Here is a 16434-nt window from a genome sequence, read left to right as displayed (position 1 = left end):
CTTTAATTTGTTAGCGGCTGAAATGCAGACCCGGGAAAAAGGATAAATAAGAACCCGTGTCAATATGGTCGCGGATTTGATTTCCGGTCTCGACAGTGTCATTAATTACGTTTAGGGGTCGAATGTAAGAACTTTGTTCATTAATTATCGTCGCCTATTGATCGACAGCTTTGCGAGCTACACGATATTGCGCAGCGTCACGAACATACGCTATCTCATAGCCCATGCGGGCGCGTGAGTGTGGTGACGTTCCCACATAAACTTGAAACTTCGAGGCGTTTAACTAAATCAGTCAGTCAATCAATGTACTATATGCTACAAAACTACGTGGCACACTTTCTAGCGTACATTGTGCAGCCGGTTCTCACCTTGTCGACCGATGTGCCTGCATTTCAAGCGTCGTTTTAACGCGAACAGCAAGCTTTGCCCACTCAGCAGTTTTGAGCCTATCTATTTGTCTAACGCCGATACAGTGCCCCAAGTTGTCTACCTGCTTGACCCACCAGTTATGTGCTCCTAGTCGTGATGCCTCATGGTCGTTTCATTGTCGTCATTCTAGCTTCATGATATCTTACTCTCATCATGCCATCGTCGTCACGTCTTCTATCCCGACCAAGTTGCCGATGTTGTCTGATAGCTAGCTTGGGCCACTAAGTACGCCGTCATTCTAGCTTTGTCATCCGACACTCGTCGTGCAGACGTCGCCGTACCACCGTATCCATACAGTCCGCGTGCATTGGTTGTCGCACCGCCATAGTAAGGCCGTTGTCATCGTTCAGTCGTCGTCATGCTGCCGTCGTCACTTCTAATCCGACCCAGTGGTCCAAGTTGTCTAATAGTTTGGGCCACTAGGCATGAGTTACAGATGTGTGTTCGTGGTTTGTGGTCCGAAATGGCGCTCCTCGATGACCCAAGTGCGCGCTGGCCACGCGAAGGAAGAGCCAGGATCTGGTGGAGAACAGCGCTTATTTCCGCAGCAAAGCGTACGGCCGGGCTACGCCCAGACGACGTTCTCCGTCTCACTCCGAGTGCCTTTGTTAACGCGACAGCGTTAAGAAGCCCGTGTCGCAGAAAACCCTGCGTCGGCGTCTGGCATCGTTTCAGCCAAAAAATGTTTGAACCACCCATACCCAGACCCTCCATGTGACGCAAGGAATTTACTGAACTAATTGAATTTTTCAGGCTAAAATACGTGGGAAAATCGTAAACTACGACTTAAACACAGCCCACAGGCATGATAGATCTGGTATTGTAATTCGACTACTCGAAATAACATAATTATGTTACGCGACAACTCACAGAAACCCCTTCACACACACAGACCGGCCGCGGCGTTCGCCATTCGCGCGCGCCCGGTTCCTTGCAGTAGCTCCAGCTGGCGCTCGCCTCCGTCGCATCGCGGCTCACGCAACAGGCCGCATTTCTACCACAAAGCCCGCCGTCTTGCATAGCGTTTGCGGCCAGCGTTTCCGGGTAACCATTACGGTTACATGGTATCCATTTGCCGGGAAGCGTGTGAATCAGTCGGAGATCTTTGAATGCTGTCACATTCCACTCTTAAAGGCGAAATTTAAGCGTCCTCAAAATTTTTTAAACGCTCGGCCTCGCTTAGTCAAACTAGAACAAAAACGCGTACATTCTTTGACTGAGTCTGTTTTCCCCCGCCGCTACGGGATCAACTCATTTCATCCTACCCAGCACGTGTTGTCCAATCACTCGTTGCCGGTTAATGGCACCTCGCCCCCCCCCCCCCCCCCCCCCGTCATGCTCGTTTGAGCAAACAGTTACCGGTTGGTGGCCCTCTGCAGCAACGCAGGTTGAAAAATCCACATCCAGCGGAATCCACCTTTTTCATTTTCCTGTGCTATCCTCGGCCGCACGCCGCTGGAAATGTTTTGATTTGTGTACCTGCACCCATGTTGAATTCACGTCATTCGTGCGTTTCGTTGATTGCGAATAATTATTACTGGTTTCTTCGGGGCAGCATGTCATTTCTGGAAGCCATGCAGCACTCGCCGACTACTGGTATGGAGGGGCTTTATGGTTGAACGGGCCTGTGTACAGTGTGGCCGATAAAGGCACGCCTCGTTCCTTCTCCCGACGCGGCGGCCTTGGAGTTTCTTGTCGCTGATTTCACCACTTGCACATCGCTTTTTGTATGCTTCTGACACTTTTTTTATACATTTCCCATATTCAAGAAGTCTTCAAGCCCCAGCCCTCCACGCCGAATTTACCAAAACGGCGCACTTGTTTACATCGACATCTACAGCCATAGATCGTTGTTAGCGTCAAATAATGGAGAAAAGCTGCATCGCTGATATGAAATAATGTCAAAACGCAGTAATACATACATACGCCATCTGTGTATATAAGACGCGTTGTTACACCCTGAGGCGAGTCAGTATGAGCGGCCGAGTCACTCAAACAACGGCAATTGTGATCCAGATACATATATTACGGACTCTTAATTTATACGTGATTCTCGCTTTTAGTTTAGTGATTCTCGCCTTTTTGCGTGCCATAAACGATTATTAGAGGCAACTGTGCTCACGTAAGCGCTCATTTATAGGCCATGTGTTTCTCTCACGAAAACGCGAATGCCATTGCCGACACCGTTGGTAACTGAGTGAGGCAGTTGTTTATGCTGCTTCATTGAATGCACCGTCTCTTGTTTCCCGTTTGACGGAGAGGTAAACAGCGCACCTCCGGAATTAAGAAATGTGGCAGCATAACACGTATAGACCCACGTATCAACGTAGCGAATGCGACCGGCAGCCCACGGGAAAGGTGACGTCAACGGTGGAAAAGCACTGTCGCCGCTTGCCACTTAGTGTGGCGCGCCGCGCGAAGTGAAGTTGATCTCAAATCGCTAAGGCCAGTACTGAACTATGAAAGTAGTTCCCTTCATCCTAACTGCTTTCTTTTCCGTTTAGGTCCGCCGGTAGCGCGCGCACGAACAAGACGGCGTGAGGCCTAACCTTCGCTGAACAGGGTCAACATTGGCTCAAACTTCGGGTGCACGGCTTCAGAGGGCTGAAGCTTGCGCATTTCAACTACGTAGGCGTGCTTTGACTCATTTTGAAATCGAGGGTTCGACGGAAGCCCGTCTGGTCGCGATGAAGCATTGAAGAAATAAAACGAAGGACACAGACTAACAGAAGTGCTAAAAAATGAATGAATCTAAAAGACGTTTTGGCTTCGCTACGGAAGCCTCGATTTCATTTACCTTCGCCGGGCGTATGGCCAATCTGTAATCACCGGAATTCGCCAATTGTGAACAAGGCTTCCGTAGCGAAGCCGAAACGTCTTTTAGATTAATTCATTCTGTAGCACTTCCGTTGTTCGGTGTCCTTCGTTTTATTTCTTCTTTGACTCATTTTGGAGTGCGATTAACTATATATATAAGCGAAGATGCTGGCGGCTATCACGGTCTCGGTTCGACGGCCGATCGCACGGGGTTCCCCGAGGATTGTAGCAGCAGAACTTAAGAACTGGCCCAGTTAGACACCCTTTTGACATTCATTTCGCCAAGATTGGGCCGCGCGACCTATTCGAAAACGTTTCGTGACTAATCCGCTAGGGCAGGGTGCACGTGCCGTCACGCCGTGACAAAGGCGGATTGCTTTTCTCGCTCAAGGAGCCGCCGTCAACACTCAATTCCACGAAACACACTTTCCACGCGTGCTTTGTCATCTCACGTGTCACCTGTGTTTGGGGACGCCGTCGCGGCTCTCAACATAATTTCCTTGACCTCTGAATGACCTCGGCGATATTGCAGCTGCATCCATTACAGAGAAGGCAGCAAAAAAAAAAAAAAAAACATGGCGAACAGTAGCAAATGGCCAAACTTCTACACACTCTCAAAAGGACTCCTTGCCGCCCAAGAATGTTACTGGACACTTGGTCGCATAACATGAGAAAAAAAAAACGCATTGTTTCAACGGCAAAAAAAAAATGTATGCAACAATGACCTCAATTTCAACCCTTGCTGGTTCAAAGATGTTGCCGGCGATGTCCTGGTAGCGCGACACACACACAAATAAACAAAACCTGCACTTAAACATGTCAGATCACACACGAAACGATCGTGTCCGAGCTCTCACGGGTTCTGCAACCACTCTCAATGGGAGCAGTTGGCACATGGTAGCTTAACAGCCTCAATCTGCGCAGTTTGGATCGTCAACAGCACGACACTAACAGATATTCTATCAACGCACTCTAATGTCTAACACTGACTGCCAAACTACCGTACCTATATGAACACCTGCAAAAGTACCATTTCTGTTCAGACGTCGAAACATACTGTGAACTTATCATAGTCAGCCCAGTTATAGCAACCCCCCCCCCACACACACACAAAGAAGAAGCGGTCTAACACAAAAATACAAGAACCCTTGGCGAAATCAAATCAATATCGCAAGACACAAAAACCAATGCTTTACATGTAACACCACATCTAAATATTCGAGGTGGAAATCGTGGACACAATAAAATAAGGGCACTACTTGAACACTGTGGTAAACATATACCCTGCATTTCAGAACAAACAAAATATCGCACACCCAAGGTCCAAGGAGGAAAGAAATGCTCGTTTCTATATTTCCTGACTGAGGCGCGAAAGGGCATCAGCAACCTTATTGAGCGCACCAGTTATGCCTACGATTTCCAGATCATACCTTTGAAGCGCCAACGCGCAACGTGTGAGCCTTGCACTGGAAGCAGCCGAGTGGGTTAAAGAAATCAGTGGGTCGTGGACAGTCCTAATCCTTACCATCGTGTCCAAAAGTCACGTGTCTAGGCTCTGTAATTCCCATAGAATCGCCAACGACTCCAATTCGATTGTAGGTCATTTCTTCGGCGCAGGGGTTAACTTTTTACTGAGGAATGCAACAAGGCGCTCATCTCCATCGGTATTCTGAGGAAGACAAGCGCCAACCGCTTTTTCTTAGGCGTCAGTGGTCAAGTAGAATCCTTTAATCGGGATTGGTGTTAAGTCAGGGACTGATGCGGGAGGCCTCCTCCAGTACATCGAATGCATGTTGTGACTCCGCGGTCCGTGGCAACGTATTTGTGAGTCTCTTGTTCGTTAGCGCCGTCAATGGCAGGACTAGCCTTGAGCAATCTGGGGCGCACTCTCGATAATAATTGAGAAGTCCCAGAACACTCCTCAGTTCTTTCTTCGTTTCTGGTAGTCTGAGCTGCTGGATGCCGCGAACCCTATCTGAATTAGGATCATGAATGCCAGATCCTACCTCATATGCCCCAACTACTTTGCCCGCGGCTCGCTCATTCGCCTCTCCACTTCCCTTTTGCGAGCCATCTGCACCATGTTTGTGTGCGCTCGCGACTGCTTAGCCCTCTGAACCAGTGTGATTTTGTGCTCTCCCCGCTCGCATCGACCTGGCCACTTTGACATCACCTCTTTAAGACCAGCCAGCAGTCTACTTAGCTCCTCTTTCTGGTGATTGTTCAGGTTACTTGCCTTCGTGGCCACCAGGTCTTGTTCGCGAGTGTAATGGCATGTGGTACAGTCTCAAGGCTGCCTAATTCTAAGTCAGCCACAAACAATAGGCCCACATTATTAGTTCGCGCATAGTAGGGTCTCATTTTATTCGTGTGCACCAATTTCTCAGTGCCCGCGAAATCCACTAGCATGCAGCTTTCAGCACGCCTTCTTTCCTTCACAACTGGAGGACCACGCCATTTCGGTGGTATCTTGCCTCCCGTTGCATTCTGTATTACAAGTACCTGATCGCCTATGCTAAACCCTTTCTGCCTATAGCGCGCAAGCTGTATTTCTGTGAATAGCTCCTTTGCATCTGATGATACCGTCCGTTGACTACTGGTTCTTTCGCAAAAGAGCTTTCAGTAGACAGCCTAAGCCGCTCACTTACTTTTGCACGACCCATCTGCAACTGATCTCCGGCGGTGCCCGTGTTAGCAACGCTGACCTGCTCTCCTCGGCTCTCTGAAGCCGGTTCAACCGCCTCCTTTTCTGAGATCTCGCTGTTTCCGTCGTCCTTTCTCTCATCGCCAAGCATTACCTTGGCCTCGCGGCATGCGTCGTCCTTATCACGTGTGTTGGGTTCTTCAGTGACAGCATGCCGCGCTGTGTTATCGCAGCTGGTATGGGTTAGGGAATGTAAATAATTTCCCGTCGCAAAAGTACCCTCTTGCTCCGGCGATCCCTCCTAAGCCACACTCAACGCCTTCGAGGTCACGCCGCGACTCGTTCAGGGCATGACAGACTTTCATAGTCGTCTGAAGTCAGTAGGAAGTCATTGTTCGTGGCCACTTGCGGAGTCGCTGCGCAGAGCGACCGTACGCGCTGAGTAGCATTGCCTAATTGACACGGATGGCCGAGGGGAACATACACAATGCCTGCAGTAACAGCTTGACTAAATGTTCCCGTGAGCTTCACTTGACCACTGCTCTGCTTCAAAATCTGAATTGGTACTCTGCTTGCATTTATTACGGTGGTGTCCGCACCTGAGTCAATTGCGAGCTGTGCAGGTACTTTCTCCAATGAAAATCCGTACTCGCATATTTCCAAGCTGCATGCTATGCAACTCACAGGGGGATTTCCTTCACATGCGCCTTCATTTTTCGCGGCTACAATCCCTTCGAAAGTGCCCCAGCTCTCCGCAAGCGAAGCACAGCATGCGGTCAGTGCGCAAGTTACTCGCATAATGTTATCTGCATTGTAGGATATGCGGTAGCGCTTTTACCATCATAGTCTCGCGGTAGCTTGTTCTCACTTTATGCGACATGCTTTCCTCATAATTTGCGACGTGCTCGGTTAAATCTTTCACCAGCAGTCAGATTTTCATCTCGCCTTAAGTAACAAACGACCTAACGTTAGGCGGCATAAGTTCCTTCAGTCTATCCCCAATGAGCAGGGCCTGCAACTGCTCAAATGAGTCTACTTCTCTGCTGCTTAAATAAGAGCAGTACATCGTTCCTAACCTCGCCGCTATCTGACTCCATGACTCGCCTGTTTTCCTTTTTACGTCCAGAAATCGCCTGCGGTACTCTGTCGGAGTCATTTTGAGCTCCTCAAGCACCTTCTCTTTGAGCTCTACATAAGAAAGGTTAACGCTCAATGACTGACAAATCACGAACATCCTCACCGTATCGCTGAAGAAAGGCAATATCAGGGCGCCCTACATTTCATTGGGAATTTATAGGATCTTCGACAAGGGGTCGGCGTTCTTAAACCACGCCGGGAGCATGGTGTCGTTCACGGGCATGGGGGCGAGAACGGCTCTTAACTCTTTAGCGTACTTGCCTATCCCATTCGTCTCACTCCGTGTTTGCGCTGCATCTTGTATTACGCCCGAAGATTTCAACTTCTCCATCTCAAGCTGAATCCTAAGGGCTTCCATTTGTAATTTCAACTCGTGGGCGTGACCCATTTCATTGGAGCTGCCATTAGCCTCGGAGTTCCTATCTGTGTCGTCCATGCTGCCTAGCTCCCACAGAGTGTCGGAACGCAAATGCGTTGACGTGAGAATCAAAATCGAACACGAAACGCATCTCACCACAGGAAGTGATGCTCGCTGCCGGCTGGTTCTCTTGCTGCTTGACTCTCGTTGTTCCTCTCGCTGGTGTCTCGGAAGTCTCTAGCTTTCGCAAGTGTCCAGGCACGTGATAGTGCCGAATCTGGATGTGGCGATGAAATGCAGGAACGCCTGCCCGCTCACACAACCCGGTTGCCGCACCGCAGCTACGTTCCACCGCTACTCAGTAGTGCTCCGGCGTGGTCAGCTCGTTCACAGCGCCAAGCCTTTCCCGTGATGCCGCGGTCTTCCCGACGAAGCCGTATTCACCGCAGCGCTGATCAGGTGAAGGCACATTTGCCGCTTGTAGACGCTCCTTTCTCATCCGCTTTCGGGACCCTGTACGCCCGCCAATTTCGTCGTAGGCTTCTTCAAGCTGTTGGCCATTTTCGCGCTTCAAGGTTGCTTCAACACCTAGCCAAAGTTTTTGGAGGCTGGGTCCTTTTCGCGCGCCTCTTGCGATGACTGACCAACGCCTTAAAAGGCGACCTGGTCGTGACGATGATGAAACAGCTCACCTCCACCAAGGCCTAGGTGCCTCCTTCGCTGTGGGCTTTGCCGATCCGATATTCGACTATCCGACTGCTTCAGTTAGGGATGGATGTTCGGGGTTTGTGGTGGTGGTCCAAGATGGCGCCCCTCAATGGCCCGAGTGCACGCCGGCAACGCGGAGGAAGAACCAGGTTCAGGTTGAAGACAGCGTTTATTTCCGCAGCAATGTGTCCGGCAGGGCTGTGCTCAGACAACCTTCCCCGTCTCATCTTGAGCACCCGTTTCTAAGGGCTCGGTCTCGCTCAGTCAAACAACTGCAACAAAAATGCATACATTCTTTGACTGTATGTGCTTTCCTCCGTCTCTACGGGAGCAACACTCATTTCGTTCAACCCAGCAGGCGTTTTCCAGTCATGTACTTGTCAGGATGCCGTCGCCGTCGTTTCATCGTCATCATTGCAACTACGACATGTGACTCGTCATGCCGTCGTCGTCATAACTTTGTCGTCATGCCATCGTCGTCACGTTGTCGTTTCAGCATTGTCATCACTCCGGTATCGTCATCATATCGTGGTCACTCCGTCGTCGTCATTCTTTGTTTATCTTTCTATCGTAGTCATGCTGTCGTCATTGCCATGCCATCGTCGTCATTGAGTCATTATCACACAGACGCTATCATGCATTCGTTGCTGTACTGTCGTCATCACGCCTTCTTGATCATGCCATCATCTTCATTCCTTCTCGTTCATCCTATTATCGTCATACCGTCGTCGTCACACCACTGTCGCAATACTGTCGTCAAGTTGTCGTCATTTCATTGTCGTCATGCTGTCGCCGTTGTACGCCTTTGTCATTCGATGATATCACTGCTTCTTAGTCACTGCGTCGGCGTCATACAGTTGTCATGCCTCTATGTACCCTGGCAAGCGAGTGTCATAACAAAGTGAGACGATATCGGCGTATGTGGCATATAGTCGAAGCAGCGAAAGCCTAATAATTGCCACTGAGAATGTTAGATAAGCGAGACTTCAGGAATATGGTCTGTCACTACAGTCCTCGATTGCTATTAACATTACCGTTGACAGTCATCGTGAGATGAGCTCTGCCGTAATTTTGTCTAGCTCAATGCATTTATACGCCGCATTGCACGTATGGCGTTTCTATATTATTGGTGTCTTCTTTTTTCATTGACACCTGAAAAATAGCGTTACGGTATTTCAATTACAATTAACCGCTTGGACCATAACCTGGTCATCTGCATTCTGTTTCCCTTCCATCATTTAAATGTCTCTCCGACTCGTCGCAGCGTGTCACCCACTGACATCCTTCTCCGACTGGGCGAGTACGACCTGAAGAGTGAGCGTGAGCCGCTGTCGCACGTGGAGCGGCGCGTGCAGATCGTGGCCACGCACCCACGCTTCGATGCCAGCACCTTCGAGTACGACCTGGCTCTGCTGCGCCTCTACGAGCCCGTGCCCTTCCAGGACAACGTGATGCCCGTCTGCGTACCCGACACCAACGACAGCTTCGTTGGTCGCAGTGCCGTTGTCACCGGATGGGGACGCCTGTACGAAGGTGAGCCTGCAGCGGGCTACCGGCCGTGTGGCTTTGTAGCAGCACCACGGCAGGGGCGTCACTAGATGCATATTGTTCAATTACGAGAGAGACAGATTCGGTTCAAGAAATAGTTCACAACGGTATAACACTGAAACCATTCAGGCCTTATTGGAATGACAGTAGTCGTGTCTATCCTCATATCATGATCTTGGCGTAAATAACCGCATAATCTGTGTGAACGATAGTAAAGGACATGTTGCGCACACTGTAGAAAGCTCGATGGAAGCACACAATTCCCCTGCAGCACGGGACCTTGTTTCACAATCTCCATAATTTCGAAGTCTCTTCTGCTAGAGCCGAAGGTTTACTTATCAATCGAAGGTCAAGCCTGTGACAACTCGCATTAAAAAATGCGCAGTAGGTATATTTTGGTCTCTTTAAAAATTTCTTTTGCTGCCATTTGCTCGCTGATAACGTGAACGCGAGTAATTCTAATGCACATTCGGTGTTCACTTTTGTTCTTTCCTAACCTCATGGCGTTACTTTGCAGCAAGCAAAGACTAGTTGAAGTTATCACATAGACAACCAAGCGCCAGAATTGGAAGTAACATCATGTCATTTTGTCAAACGGTAGTTGAATGAACAGTGTAGTTCGAAGCATTGAAAACAGTCAAATGGTATCATTCCCGTCGTTTCACGTGACTCGTGACGTTCTCGCTCAAGCCTACGGGGTTTAAATATTTCGCACTTCACGGTACTGCATATCCAACCTTAATCTTGTTTCGTATCCCGGAAACAGCGATTATTCTTGCACCATTAACTTAGCGACATGCAACTTTCTACGAGCGTATTTTTGACACCCCATCAGTTTAAAGCACATGGCGTAGAAAACTATATTGTTGCCATTTTTTACGCTCAGGATCAGTTATTAGTTCTTATTAGGTCCTTAATGGCTGTAACATGAAACATTCTTTTCACAGTATAACGGCAAAAGTATGCCCCTGCTTAGTTGAGCATCATTGCCGTAACAGAAGGTCGTTAAACTGCGATGCGTTTTCTTCGAATGATCCCACAGCAAGTCACATATCCTCACGAACCCGCTTTTTGTAACTTTTTTGCAGTTTCAACACGAAAATGTTTCTGTCAACCTTAGCTGGTGTCTGCGGTTTCTGTACTGCAGTAAGATTTAGACCAGTGGTAAACACCGCACAAGTGGACGAAGACCTCGATCCCTTCCTTGATACAGGGCACCACTGGAAACAACTGCTGTTGTAGTCGCGAAACGGGGAATTCCCGGAGATCACCTGTCCTGTGTCCTTCCTCGACCCGGCTATTTTCGTGCTCGCTTCTATCGTCCCATAGATAAGGCTACGAAGATGGAGCGCCTGACTGGTTGTGTGCAGGCGGCTCGTGGCGCCGCATGAAAGCGCGTTTTCACCGGTTGTGCTGGCCTGCCTCTCGTCGGCCGTACTCAAAGAAGGTAGACGCTAGATAGCAACACGGAAGCTGACAAATAGCAACCTGAGACGTATAGAAAACAACAAAAGTAAACGAACAAAAATATTCATTCACTGTGAGCAACGCGGACGATCCATGTAAGTGCTTTCCGAATAGCATTGACCCTACTATTTAAAGACCGTTAAGCAAGGTGGCTCAAGCAGGAATGAAAGAAAAAGAAAGAAAAAGAATGAAGGATCGAACTAAAGAAAGAAAGAAGGTGCGCGAACTGAATTGAGCAGGTATCGAGGGAGGAGCCAAGTATTCTTGAATGTACTTACCTGCATCGAAAGCTATCACTTTGCAATCCCCACAGGCGACGTCAAAGGGGTTACTGACCACAGTCGACCGCCCAGAGAGTACGAAGAACGTCGATGGCAATGCGCAAATTGCTTTCCTCAGCACATTCAGCAGCCTTGCCTTGACCTGAAATGGTTACGACCAGCTCGGGAGGCAACGCTGCCTTGTAATGTAATGGGAATTCGCGTGAACGCGTTTGCGCGTCTGTAATCTGAGCACTAAAGGTGAATGCGTCATGGTCGCAGAAGTGGATCGGGCAGTTCCCAATGCGCGAAAATGTCCACGGCGTGTTTTGTTGCTGACACAATCACGAATGCCTAGGATGCATAACCGGTGAACCATAAGAGTTACATAATGGGTGCTAAGCGAAGAGAAGCGCAGTTGAGGACCGTAGAAAATTAGGTGGGGTTATGAAATTAGGAAATGTGCAGGCGCGAGCTAGAATCAGTTGGCGCAGGACAGGCGTAATTAGAGATCGCAGGGAGAGGCCAACGGCCTGCAGTGGATATAAAAAAAAGACCTATGATGGTGATGATCATGAATCAAGAAAATGAGCCCATTAATGAAAATAACATTTTTAGACTGAAATAAGAAACCGTTGTCACGGTAATAAATAGTTACAACAGAGAGTTCTTTATTCCTCTAATGCATGCCTGATTCGTAAAAAGTCAGAGCAACCGCAGGAAAATGAGAGAAGAAATCAAAGGTGGAGGACCGTCTTCTTTCAGAGCTGCTTTATGCGCATCGAGTGCCGAAATTGTCGTTATGTATTCTACAGAGTAGGTACTGTGGGTTTTTTTAGAGTGCACGCGTTCATATGTTCACTGATATTCCTAGCCCCCAAACTAGGTTAGTTGCTTAAGGAGCATTTACACGGGTATAGTGTACTAGAATACTGTATTATGTATAACAAGGGGAGAAACCTCGCCGGGAGTGCGCATCACGTGACAGAGATGACAGGGTTTTGTGAGATGGCGCGACGCCACCACAAGCTCTCGAGGGGAGGGGGGGGGCGATAAATCTGGCAACTCCTTGACGTGGGGATGCAGCGGCGCCTCATTCTATTGTCTGGAAAGTTTAACCAAACTGCTACTCAGGAGCCCGACGGCCGCGTCGCAATTGCTTCGTTGTTGTGGTTGCCGCAGTTACAATAGTTGCAGTGGTCCGCTCACACTTTTCGAAGGCGCCTTGCACGCGTGGCCACCCCGTGATGGCAAAATTAGGCAACGATGCTATTTGCGATGAAACGGGCTCTTTCCGTGATGGTCAGCGAGTGATGAAACTGGGGCGCTATAACGTGAAACTACTCCTGTCTGTTTTTATTTCAAATCAGTCATTAGCCCTCCCTGATAGGTCAGAATGCTTCGGGTCCAGCCCATATGGGCGGGCACCACACGCATATGGGCGGCGCCCGAGCCATTTGGCCTGTCACGGAGGTAATTGCCGATTTGGAATAAAAACAGATTGGACTAGTTTTACGTTATCTGGCCCATGGTGTGGATAGTAAAAGCCACACCCGCCGTGTAGGCTCAGTGGCTACGGCCTTGCGCTGCTAAGCATGAGGTCGCGGGACCAAATTTAGACCGTGGCGGCCGCATTTTGTTGGGGGCAAAACGTATAAGAAGGCCCGTATATCGCACATTGGGTGCGCGTTAAAGAACCCCAGGTGCTCAAAAATAATCTGGAGTCCCCCATTACGGTGTGCCACATGAGGTCGCGGATATGGCACGTAGAAACCTAGGATTTTTTTTATACGTAGCAGAAGCCGCTATGTAGCCTGACTGTCCTCATCCCTATGGTCTCGCCCATATTATGGTGGCCGTACTCACGATACCATTGTGAGTAGCGGAGTTCTACGGTTAATGCTTCGCGGTGACTGAAGTCACATTGCTCGTTGCGGAGATCTCATCTGTGTATATAGTGCGTGCGTTAGAGCACTGAAAAGGCCCGGGCTGACCCGAAAGCCCGGGCAGTCCGAAGCGTTTTCTGGGACTCGGGCCCACTCCTTAAAGGGCATAAGTCAGGCCTTTGACCACATGTGAACGCTATGCATTACATGGTCCAAGGCGTTCTGTGCCAAGCTCATGCGACACATGCAAAGAATGCTGTTAGTGTGCCTCACCAAATAGAAAAAAAAAACAGATGAAGTTCTCATTTTATTTCCATAAAAGCGAACATGGTTTCTGCTTAAGGAAAAAAAAAAGAAAAAAAGTCGAAGCAAAGGCAAGGGTTTGACGTCAAATTCTTGCCTTTGCTTCGACTTTTTGACAAATTCAAATTCGCTCTGCCATCTGCTAGCCGCCTGGTAAGCACAGAATGTAGAGCGGCTGCCCGGAAAGGTGGTGGTCCCGGGTTCGAGTCCCGGACCAGGACGAATTCTTCTTCAACTGCGAGGCTTCTTTCTTTCGAGGAAACCGTACAGCTTTCCTTTGTAGCAATTGCTACGATTGGGTGGACGTCTCATTTTCCCTTTATGGAGTACTTCTCTCGACCATGCGGGTTTCCGTAGAGCTATTACGTTAATTCGAGGGTCGAGGGTTCGACTCCCAACAAATGTCGTGGGTTCGAGACCCACCAATGGTCGTGGGTGGCACCATCAATTTTGGTGCCATAACGCCGGGCGGTGAATTTTTCGACAATGCCCGGCATATTTTTCGACCCAGAGAGCCAGCCACTTAAGGCTTTCGCCTTAAAGAAAAATTATGGAGCTAACAGGCGGGAGGTCCAACGCGATTCTTCTGGAGCAGTCTTGTCCTGGTCAACGATGGCTTTTTCAGTACAACGGCGGCTACAGCAGGAGTAAAGATGGCTACCTAAGTTGAGAAATAGTAGATGTGGTTAGGAAATTAGGATTGCTGGTATTTCAGCTCGAAACATTCATGATTACCATGAGGCCTGAGGAGTACAACGTCCTGTCCAAAGAGCACGGGATATCTTAGTTTATCAGAATAGCCACGTTAAGTGACATTTGCTCCACTGATTCACGTGCAGCGGTTCCGACAACTACGAATAAACACACGCAATCTCAACACTTTGCCTCACACTTCGTGGATGATGCTGACTCAATAGAAAGTTTGTTCGGTGGAGAAATTAAGCATAACGTCGCGTCAATTGTCTACAGTAGTTTAGGCCTTATACAACTCGGTTTTAGCTTGATTCCGACTGCTCGAGCCGCATGAGTATTTGACGTTATACCGGTTATTGCGCAGATGGACCCCTTCCCAACGTCATGCAGAAAGTCAGCGTGCCCATTATTACCAACAAAGAGTGTGAGATCATGTACCGCAAGGCCGGTTTCATCGAGGACATCCCCAACATCTTCATCTGTGCCGGCCTCGCCAAAGGTGGCAAGGACTCCTGTGAGGTAAGTCCCTGATCACGCTCGGCTACACCCCGGTCGTCATCTTGGTAACAGCTCGCGAAGCTACCGAAACTTTACATTGTGATGACTCGTTTTATTGGGGTATGTTGGCTCGTCTCTGGTCAGTAGGACTCAAGAAGGGTCTGCCAAATCATCCTAATAGATACACAAAAATCACGCACCTCACCTACTGCACGCGACTATCTGGCATACTAAGGAGGCTTCTAACGCCAAAAGGAAAAAAAAGAACGCAGAAACGTGAATTTGATGCCATCACCTGAATTGCCATCAACCGACCACTGAGTTTTAGTTCTGACGAACAGACATCATATAGGCTCATTATATTGGTGTGGTGATCACGGAGAGAAACACCATCACAAAAAAAAAATGTAACATGGCACCCTCTAGACTGTCATCGTCGATTACAGCACGTGGTACCTGCCGGTCCCGACGTGGGACTAGCCGGGTGCGCGACGAGTTCGCGACCTCGCCGCACCTGCAATAAAATTTCTTCACTCACTCACTCATTGCAGCACGTGGTCAGTTTTTATTTATACCTGCATGCGCAGGCATTGCAGTTCTTTATTCAATAGCACAAGAGAAGGGGTGCCGACACAGGTGCCCTGTGTATCCTGTTTGGATCGGACTGCTGGTACGATCTGTTGGGAACTCGGCGCTGACGCCCGTGGTTGTACCTGGGTCGCAAGCCCCAAGGGTAGCGTTGGCCTGGCGGCCTGGGGTACAACTGGAAGCATCCGAAGGTCCCGGCAAAGCATGAGTCGACTGGTAACAACGAAACAACTTGTTTATTTTAACATCGCAAAGAGTTGGCGGTCAGGTTTGACCGAAGTAGAGAGACGGGAGAGCACCTCACTCAACAGAAGAAATCGGAGCCCTCCTCTTTGGCGTCCGGGGGCAGCTGTTTTTATACTCTCGCAGTTGAGGGCAAGAAGGAACCCCTCAAAAGACGAGCACGTGAATGTACAATGGGCTAATGGTGACGCACACTGTCGTAGCGATGCCGTAGCACCATGTCGAGCACGATCTCGTAGCACCCTGTCGTGGCGCTGCCGGTCGGACACAATGACTGTAATGAGAGGATGGTCCCTGCTTTGGCATCGCCTGTTTCGGGCACAATGACTGGAATGAGATCCCTGCTTTGGCATCGCCTGTTTCGGGCACAATGACTGGAATGAGATCCCTGCTTTGGCATCGCCTGTTTCGGGCACAATGACTGGAATGCGAGGATGATCCCTAGGCGGTCGCATCGCCGCAGTCGCGCCTGGAAACACCTGGCGATGAGTGTTGCGGCGACGACGATCGGGCCAAAATGTCTGCCGCCCCGCCGCAGTCGCGCCGGCAAAACCACGTGTCGCAGGCGAAACGCAACAGACCGCCCCGCCGGGGGAAGGAGATCCCGATGGACAGGGGACTGCATCCGCTGTCCGGAGGGATGTCGCTCGATGATGCTCATAACCGAAGTCGGGCGTCCCTCGACGTTTCTTGAGCGCAGCGCACAGAGAAGGCCTCGTTCTCTCGTTCAGGTTCGCACGGGACACTGCAAAGTGACTTCGGGAGAGTTCACATTTTTGTTCTCGTTCCCGGCAAGCGTTAGAACTACGCTGAAACTCAACCGCTCAGTCAGCAAGCACGGCACAACCCTCACTA

The 16434-nt window shown here is 49.5% G+C and overlaps 1 protein-coding gene across 1 annotated transcript in view; it reads left to right on the top strand.

Moving 5' to 3' along the window:
- The window catches only part of Np (serine protease notopleural), a 46279-nt gene that overhangs the window by 20749 nt on the left and 9096 nt on the right, over positions 1-16434 (top strand). The window contains exons 5-6 of the mRNA XM_075693630.1: positions 9358-9626; positions 14615-14769. Of these exons, the coding sequence (XP_075549745.1) occupies positions 9358-9626; positions 14615-14769 (424 nt within the window). The remainder of the gene's footprint in view (positions 1-9357; positions 9627-14614; positions 14770-16434) is intronic.

This window comes from Dermacentor variabilis, chromosome 5 (genome assembly GCF_050947875.1).
Source record: "Dermacentor variabilis isolate Ectoservices chromosome 5, ASM5094787v1, whole genome shotgun sequence".
Lineage (NCBI taxonomy): Eukaryota > Metazoa > Arthropoda > Arachnida > Ixodida > Ixodidae > Dermacentor > Dermacentor variabilis.
The sequence above is the reverse complement of the archived record's forward strand: the minus strand, read 5'-3'. Positions and strand labels throughout refer to the sequence as shown.